The 20,874-nt window shown below is 36.4% G+C and overlaps 1 protein-coding gene across 2 annotated transcripts in view; it reads left to right on the top strand.

Moving 5' to 3' along the window:
* Positions 1-20,874, top strand: part of alx4b (ALX homeobox 4b) — a 40,577-nt gene that overhangs the window by 9,578 nt on the left and 10,125 nt on the right. Inside the window, exon 2 of one of the 2 annotated variants that reach the window (XM_073929063.1) lies at positions 10,863-11,176. Within the exon in view, the coding sequence (XP_073785164.1) occupies positions 10,863-11,176 (314 nt within the window). 2 annotated transcript variants of the gene reach the window in all.

The raw sequence follows: 20,874 nt of genomic DNA on the forward strand, positions 1-20,874 counted from the left end.
TTCTGAAAGCATGTCTCATATTGTCACAAAACACACACATTGGGCAAAACTCTTCAATTCTTCTGCAAAATGAAACTCTACGTTCAAAACAATGTGATTTCTTCTCAAAATGGTATTTTCTTTTCAAATGACACACACAAGCCATCACATGAATAGACATTCATAAGATCAGTTGAACACTGATGTGCTCAGTGTAAAACACTATGACCACTTTTTCTCCATTCATCATTATGACTTTCTGTAAGCCTTTTTCTGTTCAGTGTTACACTTACTTCAGACAGTACATAGACCTACAGAAGCGCATTGTAAAATATTTCAGAAAATAGTTTTTATACAAAACAAACAAAAACAAACAAATACCAAATATATTTTACTGTATTTTCCCCACAAATACAGTGTACACAGTGTTCATCCCAACCAACTCAAAGTTGCAGATAATGTGGTCTACATATACCATCAACAGAAGTATTTACTGAATACAGTTACAGTAAAAAAAATAAAATAAAAAAATAGATATACTGCATTCTCTTTTCTGCTTTGGTCTTTTCAAGCAGTGGCGGAAATGTCACCTTGCATGGCAAATCCAGCCACGAAAAGCATCAACTGCTATAGCTTGGAGAAACGGGTATACGTGTGTTTGGATTTCGGTCATACACTTTTCATCTCCAGGCAGAAAAAAAAAATCTTCCATAGGTTTGAGGAATGGGGAATATGGAGGGGGAGATAAACAACTAAAAAACATGGGTGGGCAGCAAACTAGTTGTGATCCAGATGAGCTCTGATTTCTAAATTGCAATTCTGTGTGAAAGGTGTTTACTCATGTGATGAGTTAGTATGCAAAGTAGGACAACTGACTTTACAATTGTGAATGACAGTGAGTTCCTGGTGAAAACAAAAGATTTTCTGCATGAAAAATGTGCAAAATGCAGAGAATTGTGTGTAGCGTTTTGAAAAAAGTGTGTTTTAAACCTGCAATTGTAAAGCAGGAATTGTGCTTGTAGTTTAGCAGAATTGGTTCAGGGGGTTGGTGCATCAGTTACATGTTGTAGTAATTGTGTCTGAAGTACAAGTAATTGTGTGTAAACAACTGAAAAAAACTGTAAATAGCCCCTATTATACATTATAATAGATCATAGTTTGGATTTGGGGGTCTCCAACCACAGATATGCATGCAATGTAAAAAAAAAAAAACACATTCATTGACTTATAATATGCATTTATTGTTATTTAATCATCTCAATGACTTCCAAATGATACATTTTTCCAACCCTCCTTTTCCTGATGCTAATTTGCAGACTAATGACCCAGTCTGTTGTGATTGGTCCGCGTGCGTCGTAAAATGCCCACCACAGCTCAAAGACAGTGTTGAAGTAACAAGCAGCAATGGTACGAAATAGTCTGTATGTGTGAGCCCAATGCATGAACTTATTAAAGGAATGCAGTTAAACACAAGCATATGTTCATAACTCTAAATAATAACAACAACATACAGTTTGTATTGTTACCTATTAATCGACACAGCTGCAAAAGTTGACTGCGGTGTGCACAAGCTCGTTGATGGTGCGTTCTGAAATGAAAGCTCAGACGAAACACCTAAGGATCTCAATTCATGGCGAGTTGGTTAAACGACTCTGAGGCCCTGTCCACACGAACACGGGTATTTCAAAAAATTCACTTTTTTTTAACCTATATTTGTTGTTTGTCCACACAAAAACACAGTAGCCAGGGTGAAGATTTTCTGAAAATCCAGGTATAGTGTGGTCGAGTTGCCGCTACTACCAAATTTTTCATCACATTGGCCAACACGGCTGGGTTCACACCAAATGCTAAAGACACTAATTATGCAAATTCCATTAATTCACAGCAAACACATTCCACATTGTGTTGACTTTTGTCCAATTTACTCATGAAATATACTTCTCTCTTTGGTGTCAACTCAGCACAGTGTCATTATCTGTTGGAGGGTTTAGCTTGCCCAACATCAACACAGTGCGTTTTAAAATGGAGGGAGATTTTTTTAAAAACAAAGTGTGGAAAATTGTTCATAAAAATACTTGTGTACTTGTGGATATGGTCTGATTCTACGCTTTTATTTTTGAGAAACAATATTCTCAATGCACTTTCAGATTTAAACCCTAGCTAGATGTTTCCATTCATCTAGAACTGTGTTACACACTGGATGGAAGGTAATTTTCACTGGATATAAGGTAATTTTCAAAAACCCAAAATAGGAGCTCTCAAAAAAAGACAGATTGGAAAAGTGTACCTCTACTAACAATTATTCATTCATTCATTCATTCATTCATTCATTCATTCATTCATTCATTCATTCATTCATTCATTTTCCTTCGCCTTAGTTGCTTATTTACCAGGGGTCACCACAGTGGTATGAACCACCAACTTATCCAGCATTTGTTTCACGCGGCAGATGCTTTTCCAGCCACAACCACTGAAAAACATCCCTAAACTCTCGCCATTCACACATGCACTCATACACTACGGCCAATTTAGTTGTGACAGGGCTAACCACTGAGCCTCTCTACAAACATTTTATTTTTTTTGCAAATATCCTAAATCATGTATAAACTTTGGTTGAATTCTGAGCAGAAATAAAGAGGCAAGAGTTCCTTGCACATTTTTTTTTTGTTTATAAACTTTGCTTTATGGACAAACATAATCTTAGTTCACTTTTTTCATGGTATTAGTTGGGAAGAGGTTTGAAGTAAGAGACTTGGTTCATTTATTCATTCATTTTCTTGTTAGTCCCTTTATTAATCCGGGGTCGCCACAGCAGAATGAACCGCCAACTCATCCAGCAAGTTTTTACGCAGCGGATGCCCTTCCAGCCGCAACCCATCTCTGGGAAACATCCACAAACACAAACATACACTACGGACAATTTAGCCTACCCAATTCACCTGTACCGCATGTCTTTGGACTGTGGGGGAAACTGGAGCACCCGGAGGAAACCCACGCTAAGGCAGGGAGAACATGCAAACTTTACACAGAAACGCCAACTGAGCCGAGGTTCGAACCAGCGACCTTCTTGCTGTGAGGCGACAGCACTACCTACTGCGCCACTGCCTCGCCCCCAGAGGCTTGGTTGTTTTTCAAAAATAAAAACATTAACCCCCGTTAACTAAGATATAATTTCCAAACTCAAAAGTGCACAACATTATCAAATATTAAAGTCACACATTTATTTATCACTCTGAGAACACTTTCTTTTTTTTGTACCACCACTCATTTGACAATTCAGTTCTAAACTGTTGTGAAATAAGCAAGCAGTGATGTAATTGTTTTTGTGAAAACCACAGACGCTTGTTTTTATGAGCCTAGGTTGCGACAATAGTTTTGAAAGAACTGTTCAAAGAACTGCATTGCTATGAAAATGCTTGCAGATTTCTTGTTTTGAGTGTTCACTTTAAAGGTGAACATGTTGGCATTTATTAATAGTCATGTACACTCTCAGAAATAAAGGTATGTGAGTTGTCACTGGGGTTTTTCAAAAGGTACACATTTGTATTTAAAGGGTCCATATTGGTACCTCAAAAGTATAAGTTAGTACCTACAAATTTTAAGAGGAACACTTTTGAACTTTTAGGTTTTAAAAGGTACTCTTGAGGTGTTGATATGGACCCTTTAGGTACAAATTTGTACCTTTTGTGAAGGTATGACAGCTCGCGCACCTTAAATTCTAAGAGTTTACTGTAGCTCAAATAAGTAGAGCATACTGCAAACAAACTTCTTTAGTACACAATGCATGAACTTTATAAAATAGAAACCCTGAAATTAATGCAAGTAAAATCTCTATGGATAATAGCATCTGCCAAACACATTCATGTAATGTAATGTTAAGTGGATCTGGGCTGGCTGCCTAAAGGTAACAGGTTGAATCCTCATAGGAGGGGATCATGAACTTTACATAACCTCTTCATCTCTACTCGCGTCCCTCTGAGCAGGATTTAAACCAGCATCTCCAGTGTTGTATGCCTCTTGAGGTCAGAGAAGTGAGGTTTAGGCACACAGCTTCTAGTAGCTGGAATTTGTTATAGTTATAGTGCACTTCTGAGTACACCATTTCACCTCAGGCTGCTACAAGGAGACTGTCTCTCACTGTAAGTCATTGTGGCAAAAGGCATCTGTTAAATGATGAGTAACCATTGCACAATGAAGCAAAGCTGAGGGCTTGGTAAAATCCCAAAAGTTGGGGTGTTGTGTCAAACAGTTCTATGATTTATCAAGTGTAAATAGCCAGCCACACAAGGTGGTAAACTATGTGGGCTGTCTGTTTCTTTAATGTCTTCATCAAAGCTGCTAGAAAACTGATAGATGGAAATATATGCAAATTATGTTGGAATTACAAGTATGTAGGCTACATATATGTCCAAATATATTAGATAGAATTGTGGGTGTGGGTTCATATAAACCCAAATGGTTGAAAAACATATTTGTACTGTAAATGGACATGTTGTGCAATATTTTGAAATAAATCTTTAATATGACACATAATTTATAAATGTGAACTACAAATATGAGCTTGATAGCATGTCATATATGTTATTTGCATGTATTAAATTCCTATATAGCTGAAAGGAACATATCTATGTCAGTTCCGAGTATTTGTTCCATATGACAAAAACCCAACACAGAGCATCACTTAAATCCTCAAACATATGGAGAGTTCACAAACCCAAGCTATTGCTGTCAATGTGAAGATGGCTGCCAAAACCAAGGAACTTTGGCTCTGAAATGCAAAACATGCAATGGCACTGTTTAGAAACTCTGGTGGTACGCAGATTCAGCATAACATGGGCTACAAAGCCAAGGAAAGACAGCAGGGTGGGACTGAAATGCTCACCACAGCAATTATGATGATTTCACCACCAAACGCAGAGACAGAGCAACTGTGTTATCACAAAACATCATTACATTTAAAACCGAACTTAGTTTTAACTCTGAAGAAGAACATGAAATAACTGATTGTTTATTTATAATGTAAAAATTCTTTATGTTTTTACAATGGGTATTGCGGTGGCACAGTGGGTAGCATGATCGCCTCACTGCAAGAAAGTCACTGGTTCGAGCCCCTGGGTCAGTTGGCATTTCTGTGTGGAGGTTGCATGTTTCCCCCATGTTCATTTAGGTGTCCTCCCGGTGTTCCGGTTTCCCCCACAGTTCAAAGGTGTGTACTATTGAGTAGGCTAAATTGTCCGTAGTGTTTGTGTGTAAATGAGTATGTATGGATGTTTCCCAGTGAAGGGTTTCAGTAGGGCATCCGCTGTGTAAAACATATGCTGGATAAGTTGGTGGTTAATTCCACTGTGGCGACCCCAGATTAATAAAGGGACTAAGCTAAAAAGAAAGTGAATGAATTTTCTTACGAAAATGATTGTACACAACCAGATAACATACAGTATGTCTGTTGAACAATGTATTCTAAAGATTATTTATTCTGGAAAAAAATCTCCTGCATGTGTTCAAAGGTCAGATGAATGTCTTAATAAAGGTCTCCTGACCGAACATTCTTAAAGACTTATTCTAAACGTCTATAAAACATTAGCATATTGGTGTCAAATAGACATACCTCAGCAAAATCTCTAATAAATATGTCTTTGAAATATAAACACGACCATCAAATAGATGTGTCCATTTTGTACTGTATCATCTATCATGATTCAATTAATCAATTAATTCAATTAGGTCATTAGGTTGAGGTATGTAAATATGCATTGAGTGTATTGTACCAAATTCTTAATTTAAATGGTAATACGTACAAGTTCAAATGTGTTCAAATTTATTTTCCAATAAAATTGTAATTTTATCAAATTCTGCATGGAAAAGTGTGAAACTATGGATTAATTGTGTTTTGGAAAACAAAATGCTCTAAATAGATTTAGTGTTAGCAATACAAAGGTACACTATTTTATCACAATTTGTTTTCAGTTACATCATATAAGACCATCAAGTTCCAAGCAAGTACATAATTAAATAAAATGAGGAAAAAAGGATCAAAACTGTGTCTTCCACATCAGAAAACCTTGACACGGTTAAAAATATTGTAGAACTGAGAACCTCAGTGAAATTTGCTTGACACAGGAAGGTTTTGATTATTTATTTTCAATCTGGGCATGTTTGTACTTTCATCAAGAGACAGATCCAGGCTTTCAACATGGAAACATGTTTTCAAGTAGGATAAAGAAAAGCTTGTTATACAGTAGAGGCCTCTTCAAATTGAAGGTGACAACAGAACACTCTTTACCTTCAAATAAGTTATACTTTTATAGGAGTAGTTGAGTGCTTTTATGAATATGGTGGTCTCGGTCTACATTTTCTTCTATGCATCAGAAATGCGATCAGCGTACTTTTCTGTAGACTGTACTGGAGAGAGAAATAAGACATTGTAAATTGTGAAAATACTGTGAAAAGACTCCATTGCTAAAAATGTACAGAAAACGTATAGAAAAAAGTAACTGTGACTTTTTAATATCACATACATTTTGTAGTTCTGTATGATAAAATCACAAGCCAGAGTTCATATTTGCAGTTCTGAATTTATACATTTTGCAACTCTTTTTTCCTTTTCGGAACTTTGACTTAATTTCAGTTGAATGTTTATAGGTTGTCTAGAAATTTCTCACAATTAAAAATGTACAGCACAGTTGCAGAGAAAGCGTAATTCGCTGCAACTCATGAAAACATATGTAAGCAGACAAAACACCTGCATACTGAGAAAACATCTTCATTGGTGTGTTAAACTGCACCATATTAAGCTCTATCAGCTACCGCGGAGTATGATATAAACTCAGAACTAAGAGTTTACATTTCACAATTCTAAATTTGTATAATGTTTTCAACTTGATTCCTGAATTTGCTTTACTTTGCTCTACTGTCAAAATTGTGACTAATTGTGTAAACATGTCTGACCCTTTATTAGAATTGCAATATATAAACTCTTCCAGACTTTTATCTACAAAACTGTGATTTTCAGAAATCATGTAACGTTTTTTCTAGTTATTGCTTTAGTTTTTAGTTTTGTATCAAAATTCTGACATTTGCCTTAGAATAGCAAATTTTATTCCACACAATATCAAAATACATTCATTCATTTTCTGCTGCTTTTCCGGGGCCGGGTCGCGGGGGCTGCAGTCTTAGGAGAGAACCCCAGACTTCCCTATCCCCAGATACTTCTTCCAGCTCCTCCAGGGGGATCCCGAGGCGTTCCCAGGCCAGCCGAGAGACATAGTCCCTCCAGCGTGTCCTGGGTCTTCCTGAGGCCGCCTCCCGGTGGGACATGCCTGGAACACCTCCCTAGGTAGGCATCCAGGAGGCATCCGAAACAGATGCCCGAGCCACCTCAGCTGACTTCTCTCGATGTGGAGGAGCAGCGACTCTACTCCGAGCTCCTCCCGGGTGTCAGAGCTCCTCACCCTATCCATAAGAATGCGCCCTGCCACTCTTTGAAGGAAACTCATTTCGGCCGCTTGTATCCGAGATCTTGTCCTTTCGGTCATGATTTAAAGCTCATGACCATAGGTGAGAGTAGGAACGTAGATTGACCGGTAAATCGAGAGCTTTGCCTTTCGGCTCAGCTCCTTCTTCATCAACGGACCGGTACATCAACCGCATTACTGCTGCCGCTGCACTAATCCGCCTGTCAATCTCACGTTCCATCCTTCCCTTACCCGTGAACAAAACCCCGAGATACTTAAACTCCTCCACCTGGGGTAAGGACTTTCCTCCAACCTGGAGTATCAAAATAATGACTTCTTAAAACGACCAAACAATAAAGCTAATCAACTCTTGTCTAAAGACAATTTTAATAAACCTTTTTGATCCAATTCAAATGTTGCCTACTATTTATACCTCAAAATTGTAAGATGTATCTACTTACCCAGCTAGCAAAATTCATGGGGCTCAAATCCAGACACTTTCATCCGGCCCACATACCGCATGGAATGATGGCACTTGGGTGATCTGCTCCTGTTTGCCAGATCTGGGCCACAAATAAGCCAAAGCAATACCACATATTAGCCAGAATTCAACCAAATGAACCAGAACTGACCCTATTCTAAGCCACATTTTGCTTTTATTCTGGCCCAGATCTGGTCAACACCTTACACTTGCTGGGTGTGGCAAAGTACAAAAATCCCAGCATGCATTGCAGTATGAATACACTCTATAGCTTATTGATACTACAGTTTTCATTATTTGCATTTAATTCTGCTGTTTATGCTGACGTTGTTAATTTTGTCACTTTTATTTTCCCAATGGTGATGTTTGTGAGCTTTTTTCATTTTGTTATTTGTTGCCGTTGTTGAGGTTCATACGCTGATTATTATGTCTCTCTGAGCATAAAATCTTATTAGCTCATAAACTTTCATAATTCTGTGGCATGTGCAAGCATGTTATTACAGTAACATGAGTAAATTATTTTATTTCATCACAGGCTGTGTCTCACTTAATTTTTATTTATTTATTTTTTTTCACTTGGCTTCTTTGCTGTAATGAATGAACGTTTCAACCAAAGTTCCTAAAAGTTACAGCAGCTCAAAAGAAAATGTATATTAAGAAGTTCAGGGCTATGAGCCCAACTAAAGCAAACACTTTTCTCCATGATGGTGACTTTAGTCTATGTGGTCAACATATGTTTTAAGATAACTGGGCCACATTTGCCATATCTTCTCTGGGCCACTTTAGGCTCACAGCCACATTAGTCAGAGCTAACTGTGATGAATATTCACTTACAGTGGCCCACATATGTTTTAAGATAACTGGGCCACATTAAGCTCACAGCCGCAATAGCCAAAGCTTACTGTGCTTTTGTTTCCAAAAGTGGCACACATATGTAACTGGGCCACATTTGCACTTACATGTGGGAGCCACTTTAGGTTTAGACCCAGATTACCCTTAAATGACTATGCCACATTTTTGCCAACTGTGGCCCACATTTGTCCTCCATCATTTGGGCAAAATTGATAATTTTCCACATTCAGATGACATTTTGCCATAAGTGCCAAATCTTTGCCTTAAATGGCCCATAAATAAATTTGAATCTTTGGCCCCCGTTGGCATTGAACAGGTGGGACACTTTAGGCTCACATTCATTTTGTCTGGGTTGAAGGAAGACCACCAGTGCTGCATAACTGCCTAAAGTGGCCCACGGTCGTATGCTATCTGGGCAGTATTTATGATGCATGTATTTTAAATATGCATCTTAAATAAAAAATTGTATTTTGTTATTTGTATTTGATAGGGTTCATGAAAATGGGTTAATATTTTGTATCAAAATACTTTGCTTTCTTGTATTTTTAAAATACTGTAAATACTTTGTAAGAAGTCTACATGAGGCCTCTGATTGATGCCTTCTCAGTTACTTGCCTAGCCTTGAGATCAGAACAGATGGTTAATGTTTGGAGTATGGATGAAAATTATGCAACACACATAAAGAAAATAACAGACAAATGGCAACAAAAGTCAACAATAATTGAAAATAGTATACTGCACAATGCTAAGACCAGTATTATATAATTCTAGTATAATGTAATTCAGCATCTGCATCTTTGCTTAAGAAATGGGATGGAATAAATTCCCTAAGAACAGGATAAGAAGCCTTTAGCAAATAATGATGTTCAGTCTCTGCAAAGAGCTTAGAATGACCAAGAGGCGACACTCTATAGAACTGTCCATTGCAACAGCAGCACAGCAACAGCCCCGGATTCCCCCATTTTGGAGTGAAAGCGATCGGCTGTCCATTGGATCTTTTTGCTGTTGTGATGGCGAGCAGCTGCTTTGTTTTTTATTTATCTATTTAAAACAGCGCATTAAAGCTGAGATGCAAACTGAAAGACGACAATATAACACTAACTATCACAATCATCAGCACTTTTAATAGTTTATTTTACAGACTTATAATATGCTGTTGTTCTATTGGAATTTTCATTTTAAAATGGCCACTATGCCCTCTTGTGGTTGTTTTCCCAAATCGCACTAGAGTGTCGCCTCTTGGTGATTCTATGCTCTTTGGTCTCAGTGCTGCAGGTTGAAATGCAGAGTAACTTTAGAAATATAAAACACCTAAAGACTGTGTACTGGTGCTTACTTAGGGTAAACTGAGACTCTTCCAGTTAAAGAAGAACTGAAAAAATCTAGGGAGAGTGAGTATACTGCACAAATAAAAGTAGTTTTGGATGGATTGCTGATGTAGCCAGGAGAATAAGACAAACATACTGTAACAATTAGTCCTACAGTGGCGAGTCCTACAATACTTCATTGGCTGTTTCAGATGCTAGAGATGCACTGTGCAGTTAATGAAGAGGAAAGAGTGGCACAATACAGTATATGAGACACACATATTTAATAAAACTCCAGTATATACAGACTGGTCAAAAACTTTAGACTCCCATTACATGGCAGCAGCAGGATATATATGAAGAGTTTATTTTCATATTTCATATTTTAATTTTAGAGATATCATGTTTTATGTTGTTCAATGAAGAGAACACTTGCAAAAAACATGATTTATGAAAATGACCGAACTGTAGATTTTAGTAGTTTTCAGAAATCAGATTTTTAGATTCAGTATTGAAGATTTCAATTGCAAAAAACTAGATTTATAAAAAAAAAATGTGAACAAAATTTAAAATAACCTCTTCATTTATCACCCTTTTAAAATATAAGACTGTTAAGAAACGTTGGCAATTTTACTGGCCACCCAATGGGTGGAAACGCAGTAAAGAGATATAGTACTATGTTCTAACATTATCTGAATGACATGGTCTCTTAAAAAATTAGAGATAAGATCCAAATTTTCACACTAAATCCACAAATAAGATGTAAAAACTGAAATGTTGTGTTTGTAGGTAAAGATGGCACGGGACTGACGGACACAGACATGCCTCAATCTGCAGATCCCACAGCACTGGACGGCAGTTTCATCAGTGTGAAAGACGCCGGGTTGAAAGGTCAATCAGATCGTCCCGTCTCTGACATCGGCAGTGCTCTCGACAAGAGTGAAGCTGAGAGCAACAAAGGCAAAAAGAGGCGAAACCGCACCACGTTTACCAGTTATCAGCTGGAAGAGCTGGAGAAGGTTTTTCAGAAGACGCATTATCCAGACGTGTACGCTCGAGAGCAGCTGGCACTCAGGACAGACCTCACTGAAGCACGGGTGCAGGTAAGCCTGGAGGGAGTAAATATTACAGTGTAAAATGTGTTCAAGATACACTCTCAGAAAAAAAAAGGTACACGGTGGTACAACTAATGTTGCTTAAGGAACAGTTTTGTACCTTTGTAAAAGTTGTAACTTACACACACACACACACACACACACACACACACACACACACACACACACACACACACACACACACACACACACACACACACACACACACACACACACACACAAAAACTAATTATAATACTGTTCTGTACCTTTTATGGGACATTTGAAATGAAGGTACACAATTGTTCTAAAAAAAGATACATTAGTGTTAGACAACTCCTATTACCTTTATTACAATATTTACGAAAATAAATATTACTGTAAAGGCAAGTGATTGTATGAATAACTTCCATAATAAAACATGAATCATCATTTAAAAGCATATTTTAAAGAAACTCTTGAACATTAAAGGTGCAGTAGGTGATCTTCCACAATGCTAACAGCTTAGCATAAATCTCTGAATCACAGTGCCTCCCCTGCCGTCTAAAGCCACACCTCCTGAAACACGAGCACCGCAAAAGAATCGTCTCTCATGTGATAAAAGCGACTAGTGCTTGTCTGGCGGCGTGCAAGCCAAACTGACATGCGATTTCAGAACAAAAAATTAGAGTTGCCTGGTAAACAATATAGGGAGAGACTAGGCGGAATAGCGGTATTTAGTTGTGTTTTGTTGTTAAACTAATTAAACTTAAACTCTGCGGACCCGGTACCGGGTCCGTGACGTCATCGACTTTCGCTTTCAGATTTAAAGGGCTAGCGTTGCACCAGACCCCCGTTAGTGGTGTCGTTTGAAAGGGTAGAATCTATATTTTATGCACATATGCATCACTTTGGTTTTTACTCCACTGTATAAAAGTTATTTGCACTTAAATACACAGTATTTTGGATACTCGAGCTAGGTATTTTACATTGGTTCATTTTCATATTTTTTCATATGACACATGTACAAGTTATAGCTCAAATGAAAGCTCTTGCCGGTGCTCATACAGTTCTAGCATTCTTTTTATTGAATTATATTCATATGCCAAACAGTTGTTGAATGAATTGTGGTGTTTCCATGGCGCAGAAGTGAAAACAATACATTCATGATCAATAAGCAGCCCCAGATAGCACAGACAGCTGTCATCTCTTACCTAATACTGTGCCCTTCAGGGCCATTCTCCTCTGTTTTTGAGGTGATATGCAGAAGTAATCCTTTTATATGTCTGATGTGATCCAAACACCGTGAATTATGTTTGATCAAACAAAAGAATAGTGAAATATGGAAACAATGATCGGTCCCTGTGGCTTGTACAGCACCTCTCATCAGTTGGAATACAATAACTTTTGCATAGATTATGGTAGAGACATTTTTCTTTTTTCCTATGATCACAGACATGGGCAGGAACCACCAAAATTAATTACAGCACGCTAGACCACACAGAACCTAAAAGGTACACTTTCAAATTTAAGTTTATAAAAAAAATACAAAAAGCGCCTCTTTTTTTTAGGTGTTTATTATAACACAGACGACATATACAGTTATTTTTAAACACTTTCAATAGTGTTTTATGAAAATTCAAAGGGTTTTCTTTAAAATGAAACCAAATTTTTGCATTTACACCTCTTTATGTGGATTTGGGAAGCTTTTAAATTTGGTTAGGCAAAATCCAGGCGGAAATCCCCAAATACCCAATAAAAGGTCTTTTATAAACTGAAAATAGTCTTATCAATTGTTCTTTGAAAGATTTTAGTAGCTGAACAACACTTCTGTGAAGATATAACCCATTTGTAACAACAACATCTAACGTTACATCAGCTTTGCGTGAAGCTAAAACAGTTTTAAAACAGAACATTACCTGTCTAAGAGAAATCCTTCAGTCATTGTCATCCTTTCTCCAGCGTGCAAAGGTAACTCCAATATTGATTCAAGTTTTTAAAAAGTTTTAAATTCAGCAGGTTTTTACCGATCGCGCATGCGCATGCTTTCTCTCATGAACGCGCGGCGGTCGGCGGAGATGCATACAAACGTCTGCATAGTTGTTCAAATCTGCATTTGCTGACAGACAGATTGGGCTACTTATCAGAATTAGGAGAGATGTTGCTCAGACTCTGTTTAAGTGGATGAACATTTTTTTGTTTTATGCCTTACCCAAAATATTAAAATAAATATACATACATTTATATAATTTACTGTAATCATTACTATTAGACTGTAAAGAGACTTTCAACCAGCACAACAAAAAATGCTTTCCTAAGACAATCACCTACTGCACCTTTAATTATTCAGTTCTAATACTGGTTAAACAAAACTATAGGTATTGTAAACTAAACATTTAAGGCATTTTAATAAACATTTGGTAAGTGTTTTCTAATAAATACATTGCCATCCTTTATGCACGTGAGCTGGCAAAAGTCCTGCATAAGCAAAGTGTTCATGCAGACATTTTAGTATAGTGGAACCAACCAAACATTGTGCAAATCTCGTTACAATACTTTTGCATAATCTTTTTTTATTTTTTAAAATTACGTAAATTAACTTTTAAGTGATTAGAAAGGTGTGATATTTGGAGGAAAAACTTCATTTCATGTTGTACATGGAAGAATGTATTTCAGTAACATTTTTGTGAAGTGTTGTGAAATGTTTTAGCAAGAAATAGATCTTTTCATTTATGTTAAAGTATTTTTATTCTTTATTGTAAACAGAAAAGCTGCATTTACACAAAAAGAAACTTTTTAAAAACATTCTTTAAATTTGTATTTGGTGTTTTATATTTACTGAATATAAATTTTGGACATTTTGGATACAGCAAAATGCCTTTTAATAGTTCTTGAAGGAGCATTTGACACTGTTAAGGTTCAAAGTGTCTTGTCACTGTAGTGGTAGCCTTTGTGCCTTTGATGAAGGTACAATATTATATCTTCAGGCTTTAAAAACCAATGGTACATTTTGGTTTCCCATGGTGAAAATCATGTCCTTAAAGGTTAAAAGATGCAATGGTACAAATTTGTTTCTTTGTCCTAAGATACAATTTTGTTCCATAAAAAGGTCCTGCCCCAGTGACAAGAGTTTGTACCTTCTTTGGTACAACATTGTACCATTTTTTTTCTGACAGTGTACAGTACATTTGTTGATTATATGCTTTTCTGGTGTCTTCTGCAAAAACCTGTGCTCAGTTTAGTTTTGACATTCATGTTTAGCTAATTAAGTTTCATTGGTAAATTTAAAGTATGCGTCAGATACTAAGTTGTGACTCATTTGGTAGTAGTAGTAGTTGTAGTAGTATAACAATGTCACATTTATAACTATTATTAATATAAAATGTTTTATGAAATTACATTTTGCAGTGTGAAAATTATATAATAAACAATACCTCTAATAATTTATTTGTGTAGTTTGTTATAATCAACATATGAAGAGTTTAAAAGCAAAAACCTTTCAATGCCGCCTGAAATTTTCCTCTAAAATTAGTATTTTTATTAAGCTCCAGTGTGTATGTTCAGTAAAATCACTTTAGCAAAGAATAAGTTCTTTTCCTATAGTGTTTAAAGTTAAGATTAACAGAAACAAAGGAGGCTGAGAAAAACGTTCATTTTCGATAGAAATTTCAGATGGCACTTTTTCATCTGCTCTTCATATGATGATGATGATGATAATCATAATAAATAATAATTATTAATATTATTATTATTATTATCAACATTTTGTGACAATGAACGTTTATTATTGTTGTTTATGTTACTAAAAGAAGTAGTAACAGCAACAATAGTAATGGTAATTGTAGTAGTAAGTTTAAGTAGTATATTAAAATAAAATAAAATAATAAAAATATTATTATTTTAAACTTTTAGTGATATTGAATAAAAATGTTACTTTTTATCAGTATTATCACTGAAATGTGTTATGCAATATTAAATTACTCAGACTATTGTTTAAAAATAATATTCTAAAAATTATATAATAATAAACAGTAAAATGTTTTAGTTTTAATAAAATGTAATCATAGCAATGCAGTGGCAAAGTAGGTAGTGCTTCACAGCAAGAAGGTCGCTGGTTCGATCCTCGGCTGGGTCAGTTAAAATTATTGTGTGGAGTTTGGATGTTCTCCCCGTGTTCGCATGGGTTTCCTCCAAGTGCTCCGGTTTCCTCCACAAGTCCAAAGACATGTGGTACAGATGAATTGAGTATGCTAAAATTGACCGTAGTGTATGATTGTGTGTGTGTTGGCAGTTCATTCTGCTGTGGCAACCCTAGATTATTAAAGGGAATAAGCTGAAAAGAAAATGAATTAATTAATATTTTAAATTTGACCATTTTTAAATCTGTCCTCAATAGGTTTTTCTCTGATCATCTTTAAGAAAGTAAGATTTAAGATTTTAAGATTTAAGATTTTGCTTTTCTAAAAAAAAAAAAAAAAATAGATAGAACATCCTGACAGAAGTTGGACCTGATATTTATCTCCAAACTTCTATCTCATGTTTAATGTACTTCACTATACACCACTATTTTAAGGACGTTACAATGAGTTAGCGATGAAAAAGCACTCAGACTCTGGCAGGGGAAGAAAACACAGTTTGAGATGCCATAATCAATTTCCATGCAGGGTAACCTGGAGATACAGTGCAGTAACAGAGGCCAAACAGAACCAGCCGTCACACACACACACACACACATGAGTCTCATTACCCCTGCAGGCTGACAACACACTGCACACGCTGTTGAGCGACTGCAGGGTTTGACCCGCGTTTCACAAACATACCTATAGAAATACGCAATCTAGATGAACCCCTCCTCTGTGCTGTTGTTCAGTGTTCTCTCTGTCAGACAGCACTTTCCTCATAAAGCACAAGGATGTTTGAATGATATCATAGACCTCTAGAAAATTCCTTTTGGAAAATAATATGGTATTTTTTTGCATGCATGTTAATGTGCAACATTAACCTTTTAGTTAGGAATAATGACCCTTTAAGTAAAACCTTAGTATTTTTTTAACTTCACTGACATACATATTTAGGGGAATAAAATAGCTTGTTGAAAAGTGGAGCATTTAGTTCTAAATGTTTGCATTTTTGCATGTTTTGCATGTTGCATTTTTGAAGTTCCAATATGCACTTTTTTGTATACAAATTAGTCTTTTGTGGGACCTTTAGTAACAGACTTTAGTTTGTTTGTACTCATATGTATACTACTATGTACATACTAAAAAGCATTTTAGTAAATAATAATGAATCCTAAGTTACAAACTTTTGCACATTTGTCCTTTTTAACTACTAATATGCACACTTTTGTACTTTTAAAGTGTACTAAACCTTTTATTATAATTATGGACCCTATAAGTAAAATTAATTAAATTAATTAATTAAATTTTACATCAACAAATCAGAAAAATGTTGGGACAGTATGTTAAGCACAAAAAAAAAAAAAACAATGATACAATTTTTTTTTGACTTGTATTTCAATGTAGTAAAAATGAACACAAAATATTTCATGTTTTTTCTGGTCAGTGTCATTTCATTAGTAAACATACATCCGTTCCACACATTCAGACCTAAAACACATTTTAAAAGAGTTAGGACAGGAGAAATTTAGGGCTAGTAACAAAGAGCTTAGAATGAACAAGAGGCGACACTCTGGTGTAATTTAGAAAACAGCAACTAGAGGGCGCGGCGGCCATTTTGGAATGAAAACTCCAATAGACAACATGCATTTTATAAGTCTGTAAAATAAACTATTAAAAGTGCTGATAATACGTGTTGTATTGCCGTCTTTCAGGTTGTATCTCAACTTTAATGCACTTTTTGAATAAATTAATAAAAAAACAAAGCAGCTGCTTGCCATCGCGACAGTAATGAGATCCAATGGACGGCCGATCACTTTCACTCCAAATGGCGGAATCCGGGGCTGTTGCTGGGCGCTGCTGTTGCAATGGAACATTCTATTGAGTGTCGCCTCTTGGTCATTCTAAGCTCTTTGCTAGTAATCAGGTAAATTGTTTAAATAATGTTTTGATTTGAAACAGGTGATGTCAACAGGTGATTTTAATTATGATTTGTTTTAATTAAAATTTATGGTTTGGTACAAAAGCAGCATCCAAGAAAGGTATAGTCATTTAGGAACAAAGATGGGCTGAGGATCGCCAGATCAACAAATACATGGGCAAATTATTCAAATACTAAAGTGTAAAGGACAAGGGCACAAGCCTAAGCTGATTTACTATGATCTCCAATCCCTCAGACTGCACTGCATCAAGAGTCATCGTCGGCTTAGGACTACTTTGGCAAACCTTCGTCAAGTACCGCAATAGTTTGATCCACAAATGCCAGTTACTGTGCCAAAAGAAAGCCCTACATGTTAAAAGTGTCCAGAAGTGCCGTCGACTTATCTGACCTCAGAGGCATCTGGGATGGACCATCACACAGTGGAAACATTTACTTTGGTCAGATAAATCAGTATTTCAGGTATTTTTGGGAGAAATAGATTGCCATGTCATCCAGACTGTTACAAGCAACAAGTCCAAAAGCCAGGGTCTATCATGGTATGGGGCTGTGTCAGTGTCCTTGGCAAAGGTTACTTGCACTTTTTTGACGGCACTATTAATGCTGAAAAGTACATAGATTTTGGAGCACAATATGCTGGCTTCTTTTCCAGGAACGCCCAAACATATTTCAACAAGACAATGCAAAACCACATTCGGCACACATTACAAAGTCCTGGCTGTTGAAGAAGAGGATACAGGTACTTGACTGGCTTGCCTGCAGTCCCGACCTGTTTCCAATAGAGAACCTGTTGTGCATTTTGAAGCACAAAATGCGCCAATGAAGACCCTGTACAGTTGCCGATCTTAAGACTTGTTTGTAGAAAGAATGGGACAAAATTACACCTGAAACACTTCATTACTGGGTGTCAATTTTGTTCTGTCCCTAAATGTCTTTTAAGTGTTGTTAAAAGGAATGGCAATGTTACAAAGTGGTATATGTTTTAATGTTCACACTTTTTATAAATTTATTGCAAGAACCAAATTTGGAATACATGAAATATACAATGAAATATAAGTGGAAGTAAATTTAGAAATCACTTGCTTTTTTTGTTTGCATTTTCCATTCTGTCCCAACTTTTTCTGATGGTTTGGGGTTGTAGGTATTAGTCCTCAAAATTAGGCTTTTTCTTACAAACTTTTACATTTTTGATGTTCCACTACCAGATATTTAGAATATCTTTTAATACCTCTTAATAACATCTTTATAAAGAGCAGTTTAAATCATTTCCCAAACAACGTTGTTAAATTAGTGAAATAAATGACCAAATTATCAGATAGTTACTCACATGAGTAGCCATACTCACCATTGGGAGGTGGCATAATCACTTTCCTATTGGGCTGAATACGTCCATCATCCAGGAATTTAAAGAGCATTAATTCTGTTTAGAATAAAATGAATATTTCAGTGTGAATGCGCTACATACATTATTTACACTACAAAATAATATAGAATAGTGCACAAGTATCTAATTTGGGATGGACCAATACTTTACATGGTTGAGCGAGCAGGTCCATAAGTGAATAGTACATAAGTCTATAGTGTGCCATTTGGCCACACTATACACTTAAAAAGTGCATAGGTTGCTAACTAAAATGTCCATAGTGCACATGTTGTTGAATGGACTAGAATAGTGCATTAATATTCATTCATTTTCTTATCAGCTTAGTCCCTTTATTAATCCAGGGTCGCCACAGCGGAATGAACCGCCAACTTATCCAGCAAGTTTTTACGCAGCGGATGCCCTTCCAGCCACAACCCATCTCTGGGAACATCCACACACACTACGGACAATTTAGCCTACCCAATTCACCTGTACAGCATGTCTTTGTACTGTGGGGGAAACCGGAGCACCACGCGAACCACGCAAATGCAGGGAGAACATGCAAACTCCACACAGAACTGAGTCGAGGCTCGAACCAGCGACCCAGCGACCTTTTTGCTGTGAGGCGACAGCACTACCTACTGCACCACTGCTTCGCCTAGTGCATTAATATGCAATTCATAATATAGGTTTTAAATAGTATATATATTTTTTAGTTATCATAAGTCTTTAAGTAAAACTTCAGTATTTTTGTACTTATTTAGTTATATAAAAAAGCCTTTAGTTACAAACTTCTGCAGTTTTGAGATACCAATATTAACACTCCAAGTACTAAAATGTGCTTTTTGGTCACCTTTTGAAAAGGTACTGGCCCGGTGACAGCTTTTTATCTTAATTTCTGGATGCATGCCTGTGCGTGTGTGTGTGCATGTGTATGTGTCTGTGGTCCACGGCTCTAGTCTGAGAGGTCAGAGAGGGCAGCTCTGGAAAGCCGCAGGCTTAGGCGTCAGGAAATTAAACATGAAATGTAAACAAACTCCAGCCTGAAACATTCTCCCCTTTCACTTTCTAACATCCTTATTTCCCTTTAGAATTTGAGACTGAAGAAAAGAGAGAAAAAGCTGCATTAGAGAATGATGAAAAAACCTGCTGAGAAATGCTGTAGCAGACATAATTAGGTTAGACACCGATGATTGTAATTTAAAAAAAGCTGAATTAACAAACTAACAATTGTGGAATATAAATTGTCAAATGCATGAAATATGTTTCATTTGTCTTAAAAAAAGGAGATCTCTGTTTCTGTGTGGAGTTTGCATGTTCGTGTGGGTTTTCTCTGGGTGCTCCGGGGAATTGGTTAGGCTAAATTGTCCGTAGTGTGTGAGTGTGAATGAGTGTGTGTGGATGTTTCCCAGAGATGGTTGCAGTTGGAAGGACATCCGCTGCGTAAAACATATGCTGGATAAGTTGGTGGTTCATTTCGCTGTGGCGACCACGGATTAATAAAAGGACTAAGCCGAAAAGAAAATGAAGGAATGAATGTCTTAAACAAATCTAAAAATATTGAATTGTGAGATATAAACTCTCACTGCTTTGTTGTGAGAAACAATTGCACAAAAATAGATATGAAAAATAATAAAATGTTAGCTCAAGAATTGCAAGATATAAACTCGTAATTGCAATAATAAATTTGTAATTATATTATTTACAATTATATAAAAAAGGGCTGCATAGTGACGCAGTGGGTAGCATGATCGCCTCAAAGCAAGAAGGTCGCTGGTTCGAGCATAGGCTGGGATAGTTGGCATTTCTGTGTGGAGTTTGCATGTTCCCCCTGCGTTCGTGTGGGTTTGCAAAGACATGTGGTATAGGTGAATTGTGTAAGCTAAATTGTCCTTAGCGTATGTGTGTGAATAAGTGTGTATGGATGTTTCCCAGTGATGGGTTGCAGCTGGAAAGGCATCCGCTGCGTAAAACTTATGCTGGATAAGTTGAGTGAATTATAAAAAATGCAAGATATTAAGTCTCAATTCTGTAATATTACCAACTTCATAGCTTAGCAATTTGTAACGTTTTTATTTATTGGCTAATTCATATGAATTCTATGATATTATTTATAGATTTTAGTACAATTTGCTCATCCCCCTTGACAGTTGGTTTTAGGGGTGGGTTTTAAAAGCCTTGTTTTTAAAATCATACATTTCCATATGGATGACATTGTATGAATTAGACACTTTTTTTACCAGTACATAAAATAGTTATATTTTCTTAAGATCAGGATGAATATAGTGTAAATATGTAATTCTAAAAA

Source organism: Danio rerio, chromosome 18 (genome assembly GCF_049306965.1).
Source record: "Danio rerio strain Tuebingen ecotype United States chromosome 18, GRCz12tu, whole genome shotgun sequence".
NCBI classification, from domain to species: Eukaryota; Metazoa; Chordata; class Actinopteri; order Cypriniformes; family Danionidae; genus Danio; species Danio rerio.